General features: G+C 37.9%; 1 protein-coding gene across 1 annotated transcript in view; it reads right to left on the minus strand.

The window, feature by feature from the left end:
- Positions 1–20,874, minus strand: part of LOC146449414 (dynein axonemal heavy chain 2-like) — a 67,108-nt gene that overhangs the window by 34,494 nt on the left and 11,740 nt on the right. The window contains exons 16-46 of the mRNA XM_085101932.1: positions 20,471–20,605; positions 20,261–20,365; positions 19,936–20,106; positions 19,478–19,606; positions 19,265–19,380; positions 19,089–19,184; positions 17,131–17,331; positions 16,287–16,443; positions 14,592–14,798; positions 13,215–13,508; positions 11,317–11,470; positions 10,714–10,820; positions 10,494–10,576; positions 10,229–10,322; positions 9,489–9,575; positions 9,314–9,394; positions 9,180–9,237; positions 8,520–8,680; positions 8,104–8,160; positions 7,465–7,563; positions 6,984–7,109; positions 5,867–5,977; positions 5,111–5,299; positions 4,449–4,552; positions 4,014–4,203; positions 2,879–3,059; positions 2,415–2,542; positions 1,934–2,086; positions 1,162–1,287; positions 720–820; positions 485–602 (exon numbers count right to left, since the gene is read on the minus strand). Of these exons, the coding sequence (XP_084958058.1) occupies positions 485–602; positions 720–820; positions 1,162–1,287; positions 1,934–2,086; positions 2,415–2,542; positions 2,879–3,059; positions 4,014–4,203; positions 4,449–4,552; positions 5,111–5,299; positions 5,867–5,977; positions 6,984–7,109; positions 7,465–7,563; positions 8,104–8,160; positions 8,520–8,680; positions 9,180–9,237; positions 9,314–9,394; positions 9,489–9,575; positions 10,229–10,322; positions 10,494–10,576; positions 10,714–10,820; positions 11,317–11,470; positions 13,215–13,508; positions 14,592–14,798; positions 16,287–16,443; positions 17,131–17,331; positions 19,089–19,184; positions 19,265–19,380; positions 19,478–19,606; positions 19,936–20,106; positions 20,261–20,365; positions 20,471–20,605 (4,119 nt within the window). The remainder of the gene's footprint in view (positions 1–484; positions 603–719; positions 821–1,161; positions 1,288–1,933; positions 2,087–2,414; positions 2,543–2,878; positions 3,060–4,013; positions 4,204–4,448; positions 4,553–5,110; positions 5,300–5,866; positions 5,978–6,983; positions 7,110–7,464; positions 7,564–8,103; positions 8,161–8,519; positions 8,681–9,179; positions 9,238–9,313; positions 9,395–9,488; positions 9,576–10,228; positions 10,323–10,493; positions 10,577–10,713; positions 10,821–11,316; positions 11,471–13,214; positions 13,509–14,591; positions 14,799–16,286; positions 16,444–17,130; positions 17,332–19,088; positions 19,185–19,264; positions 19,381–19,477; positions 19,607–19,935; positions 20,107–20,260; positions 20,366–20,470; positions 20,606–20,874) is intronic.

Raw genomic sequence — 20,874 nt, forward strand, 5'->3', positions numbered from 1 at the left:
ACACGACACAAGCTGGACCTTTCTTTGTTCTTTCATTAATGGCCTCCTGTTTTCCTTCTTCTTTACATAGCCTATTAGTTTCAACAACAATACTTATTTGTCATCCATTAAATTATTGAAAAATGAGGTTGCACTTTAATTTTAGAACGGTTTTCATTTAAGTGTCAAAAGCAATTGACACTTGCTTTGGTTTTGCTTTACCACGTACTGTGATTGGTCGGCAAAACTAGCGCCACTTTCTCGACCAATGAGAAATGGCACCAATACCAATCGTGACTTGCTTGCAAGCATTTTCCCGCGCTTTTTGCCAGTAACATGTATTGCCGAAACGGGCAAGAAAAAAATAGACAAAGAACCTCTTACTTTTCCTCCCTTTTTTTCTTCGTCAAATTTTTTCCCGACCGTTTCAACTTTTTCCTGTCCCCACTATCTGCTTCTGGGTCTCCGTGGATGCCCTCAGTATAACATGTTTTAGCAATCTTACCCTGACAATGTTGAAGCTTGAGTCTCCATCTCTCTTCATCCGTGTCATGGATGCCTGCAGTATCTTCCAGCACACACTCTTTCCTGAACCAGTCTGACCCACCAACATGGTAGAGTGTCTAAGAAATAACCAAGCAAAGTTACCTTAGTTGTTCATTCTGCTACAAGGAGGTCTTCCGATCAGTGTAGAACACTTTCATATAAAATATAGCACCACCCATTGAAGACTACCATACCTGGAATTTTTAGTCTCGTACAACTGAATCACCTTCAGTATGGTAGAGGGGTGTGGCTTGAGACCAGCCTCCTTTATGTCTTTTTCTATAGCAGTGCGAAGCTGAAAACAGACGTAAATACCTTCAACAGTTTACTACAAGAATATTGCAGGTTTAAAATATACATTCACATTTATTCCACTTCACATATGCCACACATTGACATTCAAATCCTATCGGTATCCAGGATGTCACTGAACCTACGTTAATGGCCTTAGCTCCCACAAGTCTCCTATAGCTCAGTGGTAGAGTTTCTAAACTAGTAATCGGACTGTAATAACTCAATTTCTTTCCTGCGAGTATGGCTGTGTCACTCATTGGATAAGACATCATTCTCAAGAACAAACCGCATTACAGGTCAGCTAGAACTGTATTACATTCAGTGTATTACACAGTGACTCACCTTGCCATAGTCAATAGTTGGAGTCTCCACTCCAGGAAACAAATCAGACACAATGCCATTAAACAGCGGCAGATCCTGAGAGGTCAACTTGGCAATGTTCATGTCCTTCATGGATAGAAGTAGAATCTAATGACAGAAAAAAAACAGCGTATGTCTCGTTAGGATGAATGGTGTAATAATGCAATCAGGATTATTGGTACACAATCTCAGAACCTTGGTACACAAAACAATGCTACCTGGAGTTGCAAGACAACAAAGTTTAACTATTTTTTGAAGGCTTTGATTAAGTCAAACCGTACTTTGCAGGCACTCCACTTCCACGAAAAAAATGCTACTTCACACTTTTACACACACCCAAATTCTAAACAAAAAACCTGCTCTTACGGAGCAAACACCCCATTTTAGGGACACTTGACTATTACAGCCACCTTGACTAGAAGTGCTAAAGAAGGTTACAGAGAGCTGCTGAAAAAGACCTTGCTTTGACTGTCATAAGGTGGACATCTCAAACATTTCAAATATCAAGAGTTTTCTTCTGATCTAGTTAATCACCAGATCCCAAACAGTAGACCTGTACCCTTCCAAAGCTCTATTGTCACTGGACCCTGTCAACCTGCAACAGCACTGTTTCTTAGCGTTGCGAGCATTGTTCTGTTGTTTGTTCTTTTGTCCTCTCAACCAGCCATGTATGAAGTTGCAAACGGGGTAGGTTGCCCCACCCCAACGCCACTATAAATATTACGAAGAGAAGTATATGACTTGTTGAACTTACCTCTTCATCAGACATGTCAGGGTTAGCTCTCTTCTTCTTGCCAGCATATCTCAATACAGAGGTGAGAGCTCTCAGTCCAAAGTCATAGTGATCCTGTTTGGACAGCTGCTGTACTGCTAATGAGTACAAGGTGTGCACTTTCCTGGCAAGTACCTGACAAGAGAAAAAGGACAGTCAAATCTCAGCTAATAAAGACATCATAGGGATTAAGGGGAGCAGGGATGGCGCAGTGGTGAGAACACTCGCCTCCCACCAATGTGGCCTGGTTTAATTCCCAGACTTAGCATCATATGTGGGTTGTTTTTGTTGTTGGTTCTCGTCCTGGTTCTGACAGGTTTTTCTCCAGGTGCTCCATTTTTCCTCTCTCCTACAAAAACAACACTTTTAAATTCCAATTCGCGCCAAATACATTGATACTTTCTTTGCAACACTTTAATACTGAATAATGAAAAGAGATCTATACAAAGCTACAATACTTTACCTTTGTGTTATTAAATCCCTCAGCAAACAAGATGATTTCTGCAATCATAGCAGAGTCTGGCACCACCATAGAAATGGGTCTGAACATGCTCTTCAAGTTGTCAGGCAACTCAGTTCGACCAGCATATCCTACAAGAAAAAGATCCCGACTTAACTCATCACTTCAGCAAAAGAAAAACAGAATAGGAGAAGCATAGCTTAACGAGCTTAACAGTCCACGACCCAGTTGTTCAAAAACTGATTAATGCTAATCCCCAATTAAAAATTAACCAGGCTTTTATTTTTCTAGTCATTTTTTTTTTCAAAAGCTAATTGTAAAGGAATGTTTAAGTCAAAACTAACGAACAAAAATCTGGTTGAGGAGTCTTCATTACCGGTAAACTAAAAAAAAAAGTTCTGGGCCCTGGTGCCAAATTCAATTATACTGGCATGGTCGTGTATAAGAACTTATAAATATTATTGTACCAGGATTCATGGTGATGAAGATGCCACAAGACCAGACAAGGTTAATTTCTCGTCCTTCAAACACAAATCGCGTTGCACCAGCTGACAGAGCAGAGAGGATGGATAGAATCTGCTGGGCCACCACAGACAACACTTCAATGTTGATTCGATTGAACTCATCAAAGCAACCCCAAGCTCCAGTCTGCAAGACAACAAAATGTAACACTGTTATAATGTACTCAATTAAGTGGTACCTTTCCATACATTTTGGTGAACAAGAGTAGTATATAAGACGGGTATCTGGCACAGTTCTGTGTTAGAACAGCCTCACCTTATACTACTTCAGGGGAGCAGGGATGGAGCAGTAGAGAGACCACTTGTTTCCCACCAATGTGGCCTGGGTTCTATTCCCGGACTCGGCATAGTATGTGGGTTGAAATTGTTGTTGGTTCTCGTCCTTGCTCCGAGAGGTTTTTCTCTGGGTACTCCAGTTTTCCCCCGTCCTCAAAAATCAATATTTTCATATGCCAATTCAGTCAAGAGAGTATCCCCATACTGTCAAGTGCATTTGATTATTTTGTCATGGAATTATGTGCTATTTAACAAATCGATGACAGTTTTCTATGGTCTATACTCTTATAGACCATAAAATGACGTCAAAAAATGTTCAAAACTCAAGTGGAACCACGAGCCACAGGCGAGTGGTTTCACTGCCAAGTTTTGGACGTTTTAAGGCGTTATTTTATGGTCTATAAGAGTATAGACCATAGAAAACTGCCGTCAATTTGTTTTTTGCAATAACATGGAAAAAGCACGAGCGGAATTGGCAATTTTTTTCGTTGAGAAAGCGCGCCCATTACATCTGATGTCATTTTTATTGTCTGTACTCTTATAGACAATAGCTACGAGCCAATCAGCGCGCGGGAATTTGGACAGTTATTGTAAAAACAAATTTACAATTTTTTGTAATATGAAAAAGGCACCAATGTTGAGTCAAGTTACTTGTCTAAAGAAATGACAGAAGCAGAAACCATTACTTGGACCACCAATCTTCAAACCGAAATCCAATGGCAGATATCTGCCATTGGATTTGTTTCACTTTGTTGAAAACAGGGCAGCATAGGAACTTCAACCTTAAGTGATAATGAAAAGATACCTGTGCCAATCCACTGTACATACGCCCCATGGATTTGTAGTCCAAACCTTCAGAACAGTTCACCACAATGACATAATTGCCAAGTGCTTTTCCAAGATCCTTGACAGTCTCAGTTTTGCCTGTACCAGCAGGTCCCTTTGGACTGCCGCCCCGATGAAGGTGAAGTGCTGTTGTCAGTGTCATGTAACATCTGTGGACAGGATGCAAGAACAAAACAAATTTAGAAGGACGTGAAACAAGCCAAAGGATTCCAAATGCCATGCAGCGAAGATTGTGTGACAAGCTAAACGAATGCAAACATCATATAAAGATGATTGTGTCACATTACTGAAACAGTGTAAATATCACTTTGACAGAAAATTGTGGGGAATGACAAAGGAATACCATGCTTATCTTGAAGAAAAGAGACAAAAAAATTAGTGCATAATAGCAAACCTGTCTGTAAGAGGGGTGATAACAAGTCGACCAGAGTTCCCCAAGTACTCATACCCGTACTGAAACTGGGTGTTTGTCTGTCGCACTACACAGTCATCAATATCCTAGAACACAACAAATTCACTTAGTTAGAGATGTGGTTTAAAGAAGTTAAAAATAACTTTTTTTCAATCTGTTGGCTGCCATTAATTTTTTTTTGGGAAAGCCAGCTTGAATGTTTACAAAAGACACTCTTGGATAGCACTCTCCAGAAAACCTGCAGCCACCTTGTAAAATCACCAACCCTTCCCCTTACTATTTGAGAAAACTATTTTCAAAACTATTTTCAAAACCTTAACTTTGCATCAGATAATCGCCTCCTTTGAATAATCACCCACTTTTACTGTGGATAAAAGAATGATCCTTGGCTGTTATTTCAGGAAATGCGACCAGTACAGCAGCAACCCAGTCACTAACATCATTTGTATACACATAGCTCTACACAGTGGTTTCATTAGAGGGCCGCAAGTGGTGGTGTACAGGTGTCTATTTGAACTCATACCGCCACCTACTTTGTCTTAATTTTCACTTAAATACTAATGAGAACAGCCTCAAACCACTGCCTAGTTTGGCTTGCTATGACACCTACTTCAAAAGTTATTGAAACTCCTGTCTACAAATACCTTATCCCAATATAGTCTCAACTGACTGAGCCATTCAAAGGCAGTTACATCACCACAGCCAGACTTGATCATCTTTTCAATTACATCTCTGGCATGCACCTCAATAGTAACCAGAGCTACGATCTTCTGTCGCTGGATCTTGGTCAAGTTACCACGAATCATCTCAGAGAATTTGTTCAACATGGAGATCTGCAGTACGACAAAATATTGGCACATCATTATTTGATAATTATATGAATTTTCAATGTCCAGATTAGACCTTAAAAAAAAGATGAACTAACATATGTTGCTGAAATATTAGTTCAGTTAGAAGACAAGAACAATAACATTACACTACAATGTAGTGGCAGAATCACAGTTAAAGGTTGAATCAGAATTGTATTAAGACTTTCACACAAACACTGTAGAATTGTTATTGTAAGCATAAGAATCAAGTAGTTCAGGCAATTTGTTCTCTGAACTATTATACTTCTGATTCAGACTCTGATCCCACGTCTGTCAATGCTGAATACCATAAAAACAAGGACAGACTCTTTAACATCAACAACAGTAACAAAAAGAAAACAAAAATTATGGTAACACAAGAAAAAGAACAAGACGAAGTTCCACATGAGAAAGAAAAAGGAGTACTAGTTCAAGGTTTCCCAATATGTAATTACCTGTTTTAATTTTTATTATTTATTCTTTACTATGCTCTTATTTTGGTTATTTATGATCCATACAAACAGCTTATAAATCATATGCTGCATCTCTTGCCTGTTTCTTTTTTAAACTCTTTAAAGCCTTCTTGTCGCCTCTTTCTTTGGTGCTGGCCAGTGCCTTGGTACAATCACTGGTCCACTGCATCTGACTTGAAGTGATTGTTAACTGAAACAAAAGCATGGTTTCAAGGCTATGTTAACTGTATTGCATCCATTTTGGATCCATAACAAAATCTCAATGGGCAGGCCTTTTATTCATGCTGTACCTGCTATCTAGACCCCCTGCCCCAATCCACAACTGTTACAGTTTCAATTCTGTACCAGTATGGTGTGCACAGTTCAGTTCCATGCATGCTTTAACTATTTAAGCCCTCACAGTGATCAGCATCAAATTTCTTCTTGTAATGTCAAAGCTTATTCAACCCCTGAGGTCATGAGAATTAAGGATATGATCACCCAAGGTGAATTTTCTTGATATTTCAATAAATTATTTCTCCCCAGTACTTAACTTATAAGAAATGTATGGGGACAAGATAGGAGAACTTGTTCTTTGATATTAGGGGTGAAAGGGTTAATTGTTAAGATTAACGCTTGAATTACCAAGAGTCATATTCTGCACAGTGTTGCAGATATAATGATCTCCAGTAGGGTGACTGCTTTTAACTGGCACTACTTCAGGCCACATATGCTTCCCAAAAGTTCTAGTATTAATGTACAAATTCAAACCATTTGCCTACCTAGAACTATTTTTTGCCTCTCCCATTGCTTTCAACCCTTTTATAACCAGTTCTTTCCAAAGTAAGACCAATTTATGAGTGACAGTAAGAACAAACTCTTTGGTTTTGTGATATCAGCGTTTGCCTCATTACTAAATAAAGAGCCAACTGCTGATATAACAAAACACTAAATTAAAGAGTCTTTTTTTTTTAATTATAGAAAAACATTGTGCAGTCCCTTAAAAAATCCATACCCACCCCTTGGAAGGACATTGGAAATTCTTAGGGGAGGGGGGTCTTAGAAGCCAAAATGATAGAAGCAAAGTATGAAGCAAAACTGGAATTTCTTGGGGGGGGGGGGGGGTGCAAAACAAAAACCTTCCATGGAGGGAGTATGGATATTTTCTGGAACTACATATTCTATGCTTAGGTACTAGCTAAGAGATCACCACTCACCTGCCCTGCCCATTCTTTGACCCACTTGTCGCGTTTACTGGTATTCTTCTTCAGAGCAAGCCTACACTGTTTCAGCAGTTCCTTTAATGTCCAGCGCATGCTCCGTTCCACATCACACAACCATGCCTAACATACAAGCATATGAGGAAAAGATTATAATAATTATTACAATAATTTAGCGGGCTGCAAGGATGCAAAGTCTACATGTTCACATTATTGGTTAACAATGGTACCAATAACTTCATGTACTGTCCTAACTGATTACTACTACATTACTTTTAACACTTTTAACACCAGTAAAAACAAACTAGAATTTATTTATTCTTCTTTATGTTCTATTTTATGTAACAGTCATAATGAGGCCAGCTGAAATTTTGCTCTGAATTTGAAAATTTCTTAATATGAATTCAGGCTTGCTTTTTTTTTTCAAAATATAGACCAATTTAATTAGAGTATCAGACATAAACCAATCAAACCATACCTCAACTGGCCCTTCCAAAAGAACAGAATGTCCAAACTCCACAAATTCTCCCTCTGCTGAGTACATTCCAACTGCTTCTGTCTTCTGTGTGATACCCATCTGTTAAACCAAAAATTAGCAATTAGCATTTCAAAAGTAGTTTCCACTGTCAGTGCCTTAGCTATAGATCTTACTAGTTTGTACATCTAGAAATCTGAGATATCAAAGACACAAATTTAGACAACTTCATTAAAAATGGCCTATCTAAACTACCTGTAAGTACAAAGACCATGTATTTGGCCCTGGCTTAATACTGTTATAACGCAGAGTATATCAAAATAGCCACAGGCAATGGTAGGTCCAACCTGACAAAACAGTAAGCATAACTTGTGTAGGACCAGAATTATGCTAACCCGTGGGAGCGGTGCAACAGCAGGGGTTGCATTAAGTTTTGAAGTAGAGGGGCACCTATAGGAGAGTAGCTGGGCAGAAAATTAAACTTGAAGTGAATTTCTTTATGTTCAGTTTGAAAGTTGTAGGCAGGTACTGACTCTTGTGTATCCTGGTACTGGTACCCGGGTCCCGCCTTCTAATGAGAACCCTGAACAGTATGGGCACTAGATACACAGACAGAGGAGAGGAAACACTTTTGTTTGTTACCTTGGCCATCTTGAGAGACTTGATGTTGTCAAAGCATTTCTTCAAGTGAGGTTGAACCTTTAAGAAAAGTCAGAATGTTTTAAAAACAAGCCTAACATCTAACATACAGTGTACTTGTTCGTTCTCTTTCAGTACCTCAACACATACATTTTCCAGACAACAGAAAGTGGACCCTAGAGGGCTCTAATAGCAGTCTTCTTGTAAAGAGCTAGTAACTGGTTATATTTACTATCTATACATGGATCTTTAGTTTAGTCGGATGATGACACAAATTTTGTTCCTAAGACGTTTCTTTACCATCAGTTTAAAATTAGCTTTCAAAACCATATTTTAACAAGTGAGATGGAAACCTCAGTTCATTTTTAATCAGGGATTAAAACCCAAGCCAAGAAGTTTTAAAAACAACCAGTACTTACAGCTTCTGGGTTTTTGGACTGTCCAAGTATTTCCAAAAGATCATCATTAGACAGAAAGTAGAAGCGAGGGAAAATCTGTCTCTTGGTCTCCAAGTACATATCAAGCGACTTCTGAATCTCTTCCAGTTTCAAATTCATGTCATTCAGTGTATCCAGCAGACCTGCATAAGGTAATCAACAATAAATACTGTGAATCACAAAGCTAATTTTCCAAAAAGAATTTGAGGCCCTGTTTCATTACTACAAACACAAAATTGTAACAACTTGATCTGGAACAGCACTTCAGCTGAATCTGTCATGAGTGGCCATCCTTACAGTTCGAAAAGATAGCCATCTAAGGGAGATTGGTTACTTGGAAGAGACAATCAATAAAGTGTTTGACTAATAACTGAATCAAAAGCAATTTTCTAAGCAGGACAGTTACTGGCTACACAAGCAAAGAAGGTAGTCATTAACAAAATACAGCTTCCCTTTCTTAGTTGTCTTTTAGCAATTTCTATTATCACTGTAGTTTCCACCCACAACAGTTGGCTGCCAGCTGCTTATGACAGTCCTGAGGATGGTGCCTTAAGGGGGATGGTCATTTATGGTCACCAAGAGGGATTAAAATTTGGACAATAATCACCTTTGAGAAACTAAAAATAATTGATTATACATCACCTCGATGATGAGTTCCCCTCAGCGCATTGTTATCCTTGTTCAGTCTCTGCATTATCACCTGTGAGGAAACAAAACAAAGATTGAAGGTTGTATACCCAAGCTATTTTAACAACAAAATGTACAGAATGGTGTACCTTCCAGTTTGCATTGACGTCATCAAATTCTGCTGACTCTCTGGGGAGTTGTTTACGAATATCTTCACCAAGGAAAATATTCTGTTGGAAACAAAGACACAGTTTAAGTACTTATTGAAAAACATACTACAAGAAATAAGACCACAAGATGCAAGACAATGTTTGTATGCCACACCTCCAAATACATCCACTGTCGTTGAACTGTCAGTATCATTTCAGTGACTTCCAATATGAGGGAGAGTGTTCTTTCCCACTTGTCCACCTGTTAAAGACAACAATCAAGTGCATCAATATTAGCCTAAGTGGCGCATATCCATGGCTGGAGTATACCACTGTGCCTTGCCACATCAATATTGTTACAAACTACATCACATTAATATGCGCAATTTGGGTGAGACCGTACCCAACAAATAAGTGACCAGCGTGAACAATAATAGTAATATTCTGGTCTTGGTTGCTGAAAGAGCAGATAATATGAATTAGCATACCTCAGTGACCGACTATCGCATAACGCGCAATCTGATTGGCTACACAGGTGATCGATAGACAGCAGTTTGTCAGAGCGCACGCGATTTGGCATTGCACAAATATATCAAAATTTATGAAATAAAAAGATTTTTTTGCTTCATAGATCAATCACTGAGGTATGCTAAAACAATTAGACGGCTCGCTCTTGGTTTCTATCGCCTTTGTCTATCAGTCGGTAGAAACCTTGAGCTCGCCGTCTAATTGTTAACTAGCCGGAGTATAGGTCATTACCTGAATAGTGGCTTTAATCCACTGGATAAAGTTATCTGCTCTTTAAACAACCAGAGAATGGACATTTACTAATTTTACAGAAGCTAGAGAAACTGTAAGTACCAACAGTGGGAGCAAAAATGTTTCATTTCAATCTTTTATGTTTATACACCATACCTCTGCCTCAAAAGCCTTGACATATCTTGATGCCTTCATCGTGGACAGAGTGACCTGGTTATCTTCCAGCTGCTGAAATACTTCATCTGTTGCTCTGGAAATGTTCAGGAAAAATAATGATAGCCATAATAATTATGTACTTGGATTTTGCTGAACAACTCAAGCAAAAGCCTTTTTTATTGCAACCAGACAATTTGACATGCATTCAAGGCATTTACAGTTTAAGTGTAACAATAATTTCTGCATTTCTCTAGAATATTCATACTTGAGTCTGAAATGTCCACGGTCCTTATATGGCCCAATATCCAAGGTAATTTGTTCCCAGCTCTCGGCAATGCCTGCAATTGCCTAATGACCAAAAACATTAACATTAACATTTATTTAACAATGTTTACAGTGCAATGGTTTTGGTAAACATTGAAAGTACCATTAAGATAACAAGCATCTGTGCAAGCTTCTAGAGATGGAAAACTTGAGCAACCTACCTGTTCTATGGACAGCTCCTTGCTGGCTGCACCAGACACCTCACTGATCTGATCAGCAAATTGATCCAAACCAAGTTCAATGATTTTCTCAAGAGTGAAATCATCAGCTGAAAGCCAACAATGCAAATCAGTCAACATGAAGTTCCGTTTCTTTACCAAACAAACATATAGAAATAGTAGTAGTAGTAGTCATCAATATTACTACACATGGAGATTTCTTTGAACAAAGAATTATTTCCAATAACCGTTCTTACCTAACTTTTTAATAGAGAAATTTGGAACTGTGTTTTCTTGAAAAATAAGTATGTAGATGAGAACAGTCCAAAATAATTCTGACCTTTGATGAAACCCAAAACTACTCACTTTTACTGGGAAACTAGAAACAGCGAGCGACAAATACAAAGTAAACATGATCACATGGTCATTTTGCCATTTGCCATTTACCACTTGCCATTTGGCATAAATATAATTCTCAATCTCTCTATTATCTCCCTTTCTGGACAGTAAGAGTTATGTACGGCCAAACAAGAATATATTTGAGTCTTGATCATAATGTTTTTCCATACAACCCTATCATTCAGTCAATAAGTACAAAGTATTTACCATTCTGATCAAAAGGCTTCTGAACCTCAGACTTGATCTGTGCCCAGTGTCTGTCCCTCATGGCTGGGTTCTTAAGATCTTGGATCAAAGGCATGGTGCGCTTGAACTGCTCAATGCGAGACTTGATGGACTCACAGATCTCCCAGTTTTTATCCTGCAAAAGCACGTTCAGTCCATCGTGAGATAAAGCACTGAACCCTGTTAATATGACAACCTTCAGCCATGAAAATGTGGTCGTAATAACAGGGTGATTGGATTAGAGACCTTTAGATTCTAGTACGAGTACGAGTACGAGTACGACTACGAGTTTCTCCAATAAACAAAGATTGCGCGCAAGTGAACCAGTGTCATTTTGGCGGGAAAACGAGATAGCTGTCGTCATTTTACTACGAGTTTTTGTGAGAACATCGTAGTGGCGAAAACGAGTCCTCGAAACGTAGGTGATCTCGTCTTTTTGGAGACACGAAAGGGCTTAACTATCATCATTCAAACCAACTGCGTCAAGTTCGTCATTCGTAAAGAGTGAAATGAAACTTTCTGTGATATATCAGTTCTTAGTACTTCGCTAAAAACTCGAAGTCAACTCTCGTAGTCGTGCTCGCACTCGTACTAGAATCTAAAGGTCTCTATTAACGAGGGGGTCGTAAGACGGGTTCCACTGCAGCTCTATATGTGGCATGCTAATTTTAGATTTTGAGTAGTACTTGCTTCCTGTTTGTGTTGAATGATTCTTTGACTAATACAACAAAAAAGCTATTTAACACTGGAGCCCTACTGTAAAACTATTTACCCATTAAATATTGAGCATCTAATTGTTATCTGTCACTATTTTTCACCCCATTTTCTTTTCAAAAGACTTCACTGATGCAACTACCTTCAGTTGGTAAGACAACCATCAGCTGAGAGGCAGCATTTCAGCTGATGGTTGTATTATCAGCAGAGGGTTGTAAAAGGCAGCATTTCTTTTGGCCTCAACATACATACTTTTGGTGCCATTTTCCTATCTAAAAAGTCTCATTAAAGTGGCCGAACACAGTTTGCACGCACTTTACGATTCTGTTGGTGATGCTATTAAGGATGCGTTACGGTTGTGGTAAGCAAATACTATTGATCCCTCGATTTTATACCAAATGGATCACAAAGGTCAGTTTGGCTCTTAAAATAAACTCAGTTTCTCGTTTGTGAATCCTTCTTCATTTATCACCAAACAAAGAAACTGAGTTCACGAAGAGCTAAGCCTTTTTGCATGCTTTTGATCTTTGCTGAGAAAACCCAATAACATTAAAAGCTACGCATGCGCATTTGACCAAAAATTGTGACTGGTTGTTTTAATGGAAATTATCTGTTTTCTAAAGAACTGCTCATTAGAATTTCGTGAAATTAGACAAAACAAAAGTTCTCTAAAAGCTTAACTCACCTACAAACAAAAATCAAAATCTAACAGAGGGTATCTTCATAAAACATTACAGGGCAAAACCAACATTTACAGGAGACCTCTCTGTTAAAATTACATGAAATCAGCATCACTATGTCAGTATTTTATGAGTTTTTCTGGATACAGAAAATGGAAAAAACCTCACAAGTGCATTTTCTAAAAATTAAGGAAAACCATTATTTGTGGACAGTTAATAGCTGTTATTCCCACTTAGTTAATCTTGCACCATGCTAATTTTGGGTACTCAGAAGTACGTAGTTTTCAAATAATGTTCACTAACACCTGCATACTGGAACACTGAGTTCGGCCACCTTAAACTAACCAAAATCTCAATACCTAATGGCAGAACATCCATGTACTTTGCCACAGAAATGTCAACTGGTTGATAGCACCGTCACTCCTCTGATGCCCAACGGTGGCCACTATTACAGACGTTTAGTGTATTCTTAAAGGTAGTCAATACCTTCACTTCTCTGACCAGCTTATTCAATCTCTTGAACAACAACTGTGATGTTGTCTCCATATCAGTGGTGACCAGTTCTTCAAACTTGCCGACTTTCCAGGAGTCCCAAAGTTCTTCCCATTCCTTTGTGACAGTCCAAACCTGTTCAAGGTACTCCAGATCTTTCTCTATTCCCTGCAGATCCTTTGATGGCGGCTGCTCAATCTTGAAGATGTTCAGCCCTCGTCTAAGCTTCGTTTCTTGGGATTTCAGATTGGTGACTTGTTCTTGGTAGGTTCTGACTTCCTCTAAGGCCTAAAGAACATGGAACAACCATAATTTAATTTTTTTAATCCCTGGGCTGAGTTGTTCAAAAGATTGATTAAGGATGGTGCCTACTAATACAGAGGTATTTTTGCGCAGTTTAGTACTATGTGAGAAAAGCAGCTCTCAGCAAGGGCTACTGGAATCCAGAAAGAAAGTTGGGGGGTAACCGCGCATTTTTTACAGATAATTAACACAATAATTCTAAAATATGTGACAACAAAAAGCAATGTATAGCATTTTTTTTATCAAATAATTGAAGCTTTATTATCTCTGAAAAATGTATGGTTAACCCCAATTTTCTTTCTTAATACCAAGAGCACTTGCTAAGTTCTGCTCTCTCCATATTGCTTTAAACCGCGCAAAAATATCCCTGTATTAGTAGCCACCACCCATAGGAAACCCGAGTATCTCAAGATGCCCAGAACGTATGCACAGAAACAAAAGTAGGCACCGTCATTAAGCTAATCCTGGGTTACATGTAACATGAACTTTCATTGGAGTTTAATAACTAATTAATCACGATTCTTCCAAAAGAATTTTGTTCCTCAGATTTCACTTAGACTTGTTGTTACCATTAGCCTAAAATTAACTTTTAACAACACTTTTAATGAGCAAGATGAAAACATTGGTTACTTTTTAATCAGGGATTAGTGCTAATCAGCTTTTGGACAACTGGGCTCTGGTGTCAAAACAAGAATTGCTTTCTTTTTCCTTCGAATTCCATATATATTCTGACAATCGTTTTGTCTTGACTGGACTGGCATGCATTCAGTTAAATATCAAAGTGCAAATTTCTCACAGATGTATGTTACAGTGCAGTGTATAACAGACCATTGTCTGGACAGTTATAAATTATACCACAAAACAAGTTACAGTCCTTGTATTTTGATTGGGCAGTTGAGATGGATATCATCATTAAAGATGTAAAAAAAATGATTATTTTAAGAAGAACTATGTTACAGCAATTGCACAGTGTGCATCACTGCAAATTCAAAAATGTGACATGATTCTTGCTTTTCAACAATTTACTAAAGCTACATGTAGACAAGACAAGGACATATTTTTGCAAACCTCTTTGACTGATATTGAGCTGCTGAATGGACCTTTGTTTTGGAATTCATCAAACAGTGTTGTGACAGTTTTCTTGAAATCTTCAGAAGAATGGATCAGTCCAGTCTTGAACTTCTCCTTGCTTTTCTTCAGCATGGCATCGCTGTCAATCAAGCACTGCTGGAAGGACACCCACTCACCATTCAGTTGATCCAACATCTGTTGCACCTGTGGAAAACAAGTTAATTGTGTTAATTCTTTACTTCCTTGGATTACTAAAAAATAAAAATATTCAATATGCATTCAATATGGTATTGAATGTACAGGCAAAGAGCATTCATATGAATAAATGCACTTTAGAAACTAATCCTTAAATGATTGAACCACCATGTGCATGATAATAGACAGTACCAAAGAAAATTTATTTAGCTCGTAAAACTGATTATGAGTGAGTCCTCTTGCTTTAGGTAGTTGGTCTGATTTTTCATTTAAGCAGCCTTTATTTATTTATATATTATAGGATTCTATATCCACTAGTTGTATCCAATAAGTATTGGATTGTACAAATTATTAAGTAGTTTATCCAATAATTATTGGATTCTATATTAAGAAGTTGTATCCAATAATTATTGGCTTGTATATTAAGTAGTTGAGAGAAATGTGATGGTATATTTCCAGCCTGGTGAATGAATGAGAATGATGATTATTCAAGAAAGTGACGCAGGCATACTCAGAAAAAAGAAACCTGAGTGCTCCTATCAGGAGTCGAATCTAAGACCTTGCGATGACTAGTTTGGATGCTCTACCACTGAGATACAGGAGACTCGTGGGAGCTAAGGCCATTAAACTAGGTTCATGGGACAAACATCCTGCATACTGCTAGGATTTGAATGTCGAACGTGTGGTATATGAGAGAAATGTGATGGTATATTTCCAGCCTGGTGAATGAATGAGAATGATGATTATTCAAGAAAGTGACGCAGGCATACTCGGAAAAAAGAAATCCGAGTGCTCCTATTAAGTAGTTGTATCCAATATTTATGGATTGTATATCAAGTACTTGCATCCAATAGTTATTGGATTATATATCCAGTAGTTGTATCCAATAATTATTGGATTGTATCAGAAGCATATAACCCCGATTGTATATTATGTAGTTGTATTATTGGATTGTATTAAGTACAGTCGGACCTCTATTAAGCGGCCACCATGGGGACTTTGAAAACTGGCCGCTTAAAATAGGTTGGCCGTTGAATAGAGGTATCGAATACAGCACTTTACTGACAAAATAATAATTCGGGACTTTGGAAAGTGGCCGCTTAATGGAGGGTGGCCGCTTAATAGGTGGTCGCTTAATAGAGGTCCAACTGTAATTATATCGAATAGTTATTGGATTGTATATTATGTAGTTGTATCCAATAGTTATTGGATTGTATGTTAAGTAGTTGTATCCAATAGTAAGCTGTTATTGGATTGTATATCCAGTAGTTGTATCTAATATTAGTAATTTCATTGTATGTTAAGTAGTTGTATCCAAGTAATTATTTGATTGTATATTATTATAAGTAGTTGTATCCAATAATTATTGAATTGCAGGCCATGTGTATTCCAGAAATTTAACAAATTAGCATATTGGTAACAACAACCTCATGTGCAGTAAAAATACACAACTTAGTAAACAAATAATATTGATTTCACAAATTTACTGGATCTTACCTCTTCAGGAATAGCCACCTCATACTTCTCAAGAATAGCAAATTGTTGATGCAGAGGAGGGAACTTAGCCTCAATATTCGACAAGTCTTGTTGGAGCTGTTCCAACAGAGACAGACTCTCGCCAAGTTGATCAAGAGTTTCTGGAGGGGCACTGAGTCTGTTTACAAAACAAAAATAGTTAGTTATAGATCCAGCAACTTGGGTGTGTCACCTTGTCACTGGAGCCCAAGGGTGTCAATGATCCCTAGCACTACGCTTGCTGAGACCTTGTTCCTTACAGAGACTACACCTGAATGTGTTTAATATTTCGCTGGATTGGAAGGGAAGATTCTTAACAAAGAAGAGCCCCTCCCAACCCTACAAGTTGGGGTTTGGCCTTAAGTTAAAAACTCTGTTCTTTGGATGGAGAAGTAACCATGACCTGCATCAAATCAAATTTTTGTCACTACAGTATCTGTAAGTGATCCATAAACCATGAAGGTCTTGTACATGTAAAGGTTGTTGGTCCCTGGGGCAACAGTCCCAAAGTGAAGTCCCATTGTATGTATCTTCCTTAACCCTTTCCAGTCCAGCCACAAATACCCTCTCTTACTAGGCCATAGAAATATTAATCCCTAGTCCATGCATGATATACTATTTGAAAGGATTTGATCAGTATATTTCAGTGTACAATTTTTAACAAAAGTAAGAGTAGTGTAGATTTTGGCAGAAATTGGGTTTACATGTTAAAATAAAAAGTTCGAAGGATTAGAATACATAGATTAGGGCAAAAAATGTCTTACAAGTAGATAAAAGATTTGGAAATTTGCAAACCTCCTTGAAATGTAAAATGCAAAATACTTACTTTTTGGCATTATCTTTCAGGAAGTTATGCAGCTCCAGGAGTTTTTGGCTGCCCATTTCTCGCAGAAGGGTGGTAAACTTACTCTGCCACTCATTGCAATGGCTCAGAAGTGCAAACTTCAGTGGTGAGTTGTCAAGGAGGACAAAGTCAATGTTCAACACTGTTTCTTCTTTCTGAAAGTTATTGGCAATTTCTGTATACCTAGGAAAAAAATAAATAATGTCCCAGAAGTAGTTAGTTTGTTGGCATTGTATTGTATTGTATTGTATTGTATTGTATTGTATTGTATTGTATTGTATTGTATTGTATTGTATTGTATTGTATATATGAGTTATTGACCAAGCGTGAGGTCAAGATGGCTGGATATTGGCCAAGTTCTCTTTTTGCGTTTTTATGGACCGAGACGAAGTCGAGGTCCATAAAAACGCAAAAAAAGAACGAGGCCAATATCCAGCCATCTTGACCGAACAAGCTTGGTCAATAAAGGATTTATTATATGGCTTTACCATCAAGTTAAAACTACAACAACAAAACAAAACACGACATGAAACTGCTCTACTCGGAAAGAAATTCTTCATTAGCCGGCCGGTGCAAGATTTATTTTCAGTGCATTTTTGGATTAGCATGTAATCGTGGAAAACAAGGAATCCTAAATTATCTTAGGGCTCTAACTTCATAATGGCTTAAAGGGAGTATACAATTATTGAGAACGAAAAATTTAGATTTTCGTAAGAGCGGGAAGATTTGAATAGAATCCGGCAAACTCGCCATTTTCAGCCGATCGCGCAGTGGGGTAAACAATAAAAATTTTTACACAGTTTTCGGCTTCCAATCATTAATTCTTGAATGAAACAATAGATTTTGAGATTATATGCAAACATAAGCCGAAAAAAAAGAGCAGATAAATCAGAAAACTGGGCAAAACTTTGACAAGATTTTGTTGTTTACAACAAGCAAGACGCGGCTAAATTGAAAACGTGAGCTTCTTCGGCGAACTTAAAAAAATACTTTTCTGAACTGCTGGTAAAACACTAACCGCAACTTCCACTACGTTATGATTTAAATACAGTCATTGCAAACCTAGAGAACTTATCAATTTGGCACTTGACTTGAGACAATAAGTTTTTCAAAATCAATTCTATTTAAAATACTACACGCAGAGCAACTCACCAATTCAACTCAAATTCATTGTAGCTGAAACAAAGTTTTTACTACACCAGGACGATTCCATTCTCTTTCCTTTCCTTTAGGTAAATGTTGAGAGTTAACCGAACTTTTTAGTGAGCGTTTTCCCCCAAAACAACGAGAAAATCGAAGAAAACCCGCATTGTTGTTGGGATGAACCTTTCGATGCCAAGCGGACGGGCAACGGGTAATCCCGAGCGGGCAAGATAGCTCCATCTTGCCCGCTCGGGTAGCCAATCACAGCGCAGGATTTGACTCATCTTGCCCGCTCGCGGAGCCAGCCATATAATAATGTATTGTACTGTATTGTATTGTATTGTATTGAGCAATAAAGACTAGTACATAAATCTTTATCAGCAAATTTGTGTTTTTGCTGCTGCTAGATAATCTTGATGGTTCATCATCAACATTTGGCTGTAAAGACTAAATGATATTTAAAATCTTTTATATAGCTACACATTAAATAGTCAGGCCCAACATTGTTTCAAGAAACTCAAAAAACAAAGGATCTAGATCTCAACAACCTAGTATAAACAATATTTTGATTTTGTAAAACAGTACTGGGTAAATACCAAACCCTTTAGGAAGTAAGGATGACTAATGACTATACAATGGAAAGAAACACATTTGGACAAACCAGAATACAAGCTGCTTTGACTACTATAAATGTCTTAAAATCTCCAAAGATTGTAGCTAAAGTCTCGAACAGATACAAATGTAGAGCTTCCGTTATATATAGAGGTGTTAGACATATCAAGAAACTTGCCACAAACCTGTAAATATCAGCATCAAAGGAGGAGACAGGTGGGTTAAGTCTCTGGTATCTTCTGATGAAGGCATCTTTCTGTATCTCCCAAATCTCACGGTAACTAAACAGCAAAATATGTATGATAAGACACCAGAAAAATTTTGAGATATTATTATAATTATTATAATGGGAAAAACATACCTATCCCAGGTGCTGAGATATGACTGCAAATGTGAGGCATTAGCTGACATGCCAGCTTTGATGCTGGCTTGAATCTTCTTTGTCTCGTCATCCCTTTCAATGATGACATACACAGGCTGTAAGGAGGAAATAGAGGTTTGTTGTTAAGTCAATTGTGAAAGGGAACACTCTGGGTATACTCTAAGTAGATGGTACTCAATCAATTATGATTACCTCTTTTGTTGACCTTTTCTTGGTAAGAAGATCTGGAAGTCGCTGGAAAATTGACAGGCAGGATGTTAACTGTACAGCAATGTTGTCCATCATGCTGGCCAGTTTCTTTAGTGTTGGAGAGAATTCAACCTGAAGTATAAAAATACAACAAGAAGATTAACCTGAATTAAAACAAAACTTGTTTTCCGTACCTTCAGGGAGAGCCAGTGATGCAGTCAACATCACAATCTGCTTGATGCAAGAGGCTTGGTCTCCATGACACTACCATCATAAGCTTGGATGTGAAGATGGATCGACTGGTTTCACCAGTTGAAACACCAGAAACAAAGGTTTCAACAATAAACATTTTGAATGTGTTTTAAAGAACTTTAGTTTTGTTTAATCGGCCATTCTACTGATTCTTTAATTATCAACAGCAGACTATTAACCTAGCCTCACACTAACTGACAAGTACCCACCTTATCACCCTCCAACACAACTTTGACCCTCAGCAGAGGGTTTGGAGCACTCTTGCCATCCCCATTGATGGCCCTGGACAGCTCCTGTAATGACCACTTCACATTCAGCCTAAATGCTTCTTCAACCATACGATCCATTTTCTCTGTGTAGCGCAGCCAGTGGGCTTGTACCTAAAATTTAAACAAAACACAACTTTGAAGCAGCAGTCTCTGTTTTATTGGAAAGGTGCTTTGCTGATAACATCCCTTACATTCCTCTGTAGACTAGCAGAACATCCAAGAGACATTGTTCAGTAATACATTTATTACAAATACTTTGTAATACCTCTTGGCCATCATGCTTGAAAACCTCATAAGTCTGTTTCATGGTGCCAACAATTTCCACATGAGTGACTTGTAGTCTTGTCTGTACAAGACTGCGATGATTTTTCTGCAAAGAAGAGAATGCATTTTTATTTCATTTGAACTATAACAACAACCACTGAAGTCACAATAATTATTGTGAATGACAAAATTAGTTGGAAAAGCCTGTCACCTGTTCCTCTTCAAATTCCAGGTTGTCATAGACTCTCTTGCCATCAATCTTGACTAGCAGCATCTCACTAATCTTTTTACAGTTCTTGGAGATTGTCAAATTTGCATTCTTGTAGTCATCCACGATATCTTGCACCTACAAAATACAGAAATTTATACAGTGAAGTCTCTTCTTAACAAACAGTGTTCTCTCCCTGTCATACTTCAGTCATACGGTTTGCACATAAATTTGGATAAATCACAACTCGACACCATCCTGACACACTGGTCTGGCCAGAACATTGCAGCAGTAAATCTATTCATATGATGTGTTAAAACAAAAGTATTAGGGAACAAGTAAAAATGAACTGAGATTAAGATGCAAAGGCCTGTCTGATAAACTCTTTTGTACGCAGTACAACTACG

The sequence above is a fragment of the Pavona decussata genome, unplaced genomic scaffold (genome assembly GCF_977016875.1).
Source record: "Pavona decussata unplaced genomic scaffold, jaPavDecu1.1 SCAFFOLD_602, whole genome shotgun sequence".
NCBI classification, from domain to species: Eukaryota; Metazoa; Cnidaria; class Anthozoa; order Scleractinia; family Agariciidae; genus Pavona; species Pavona decussata.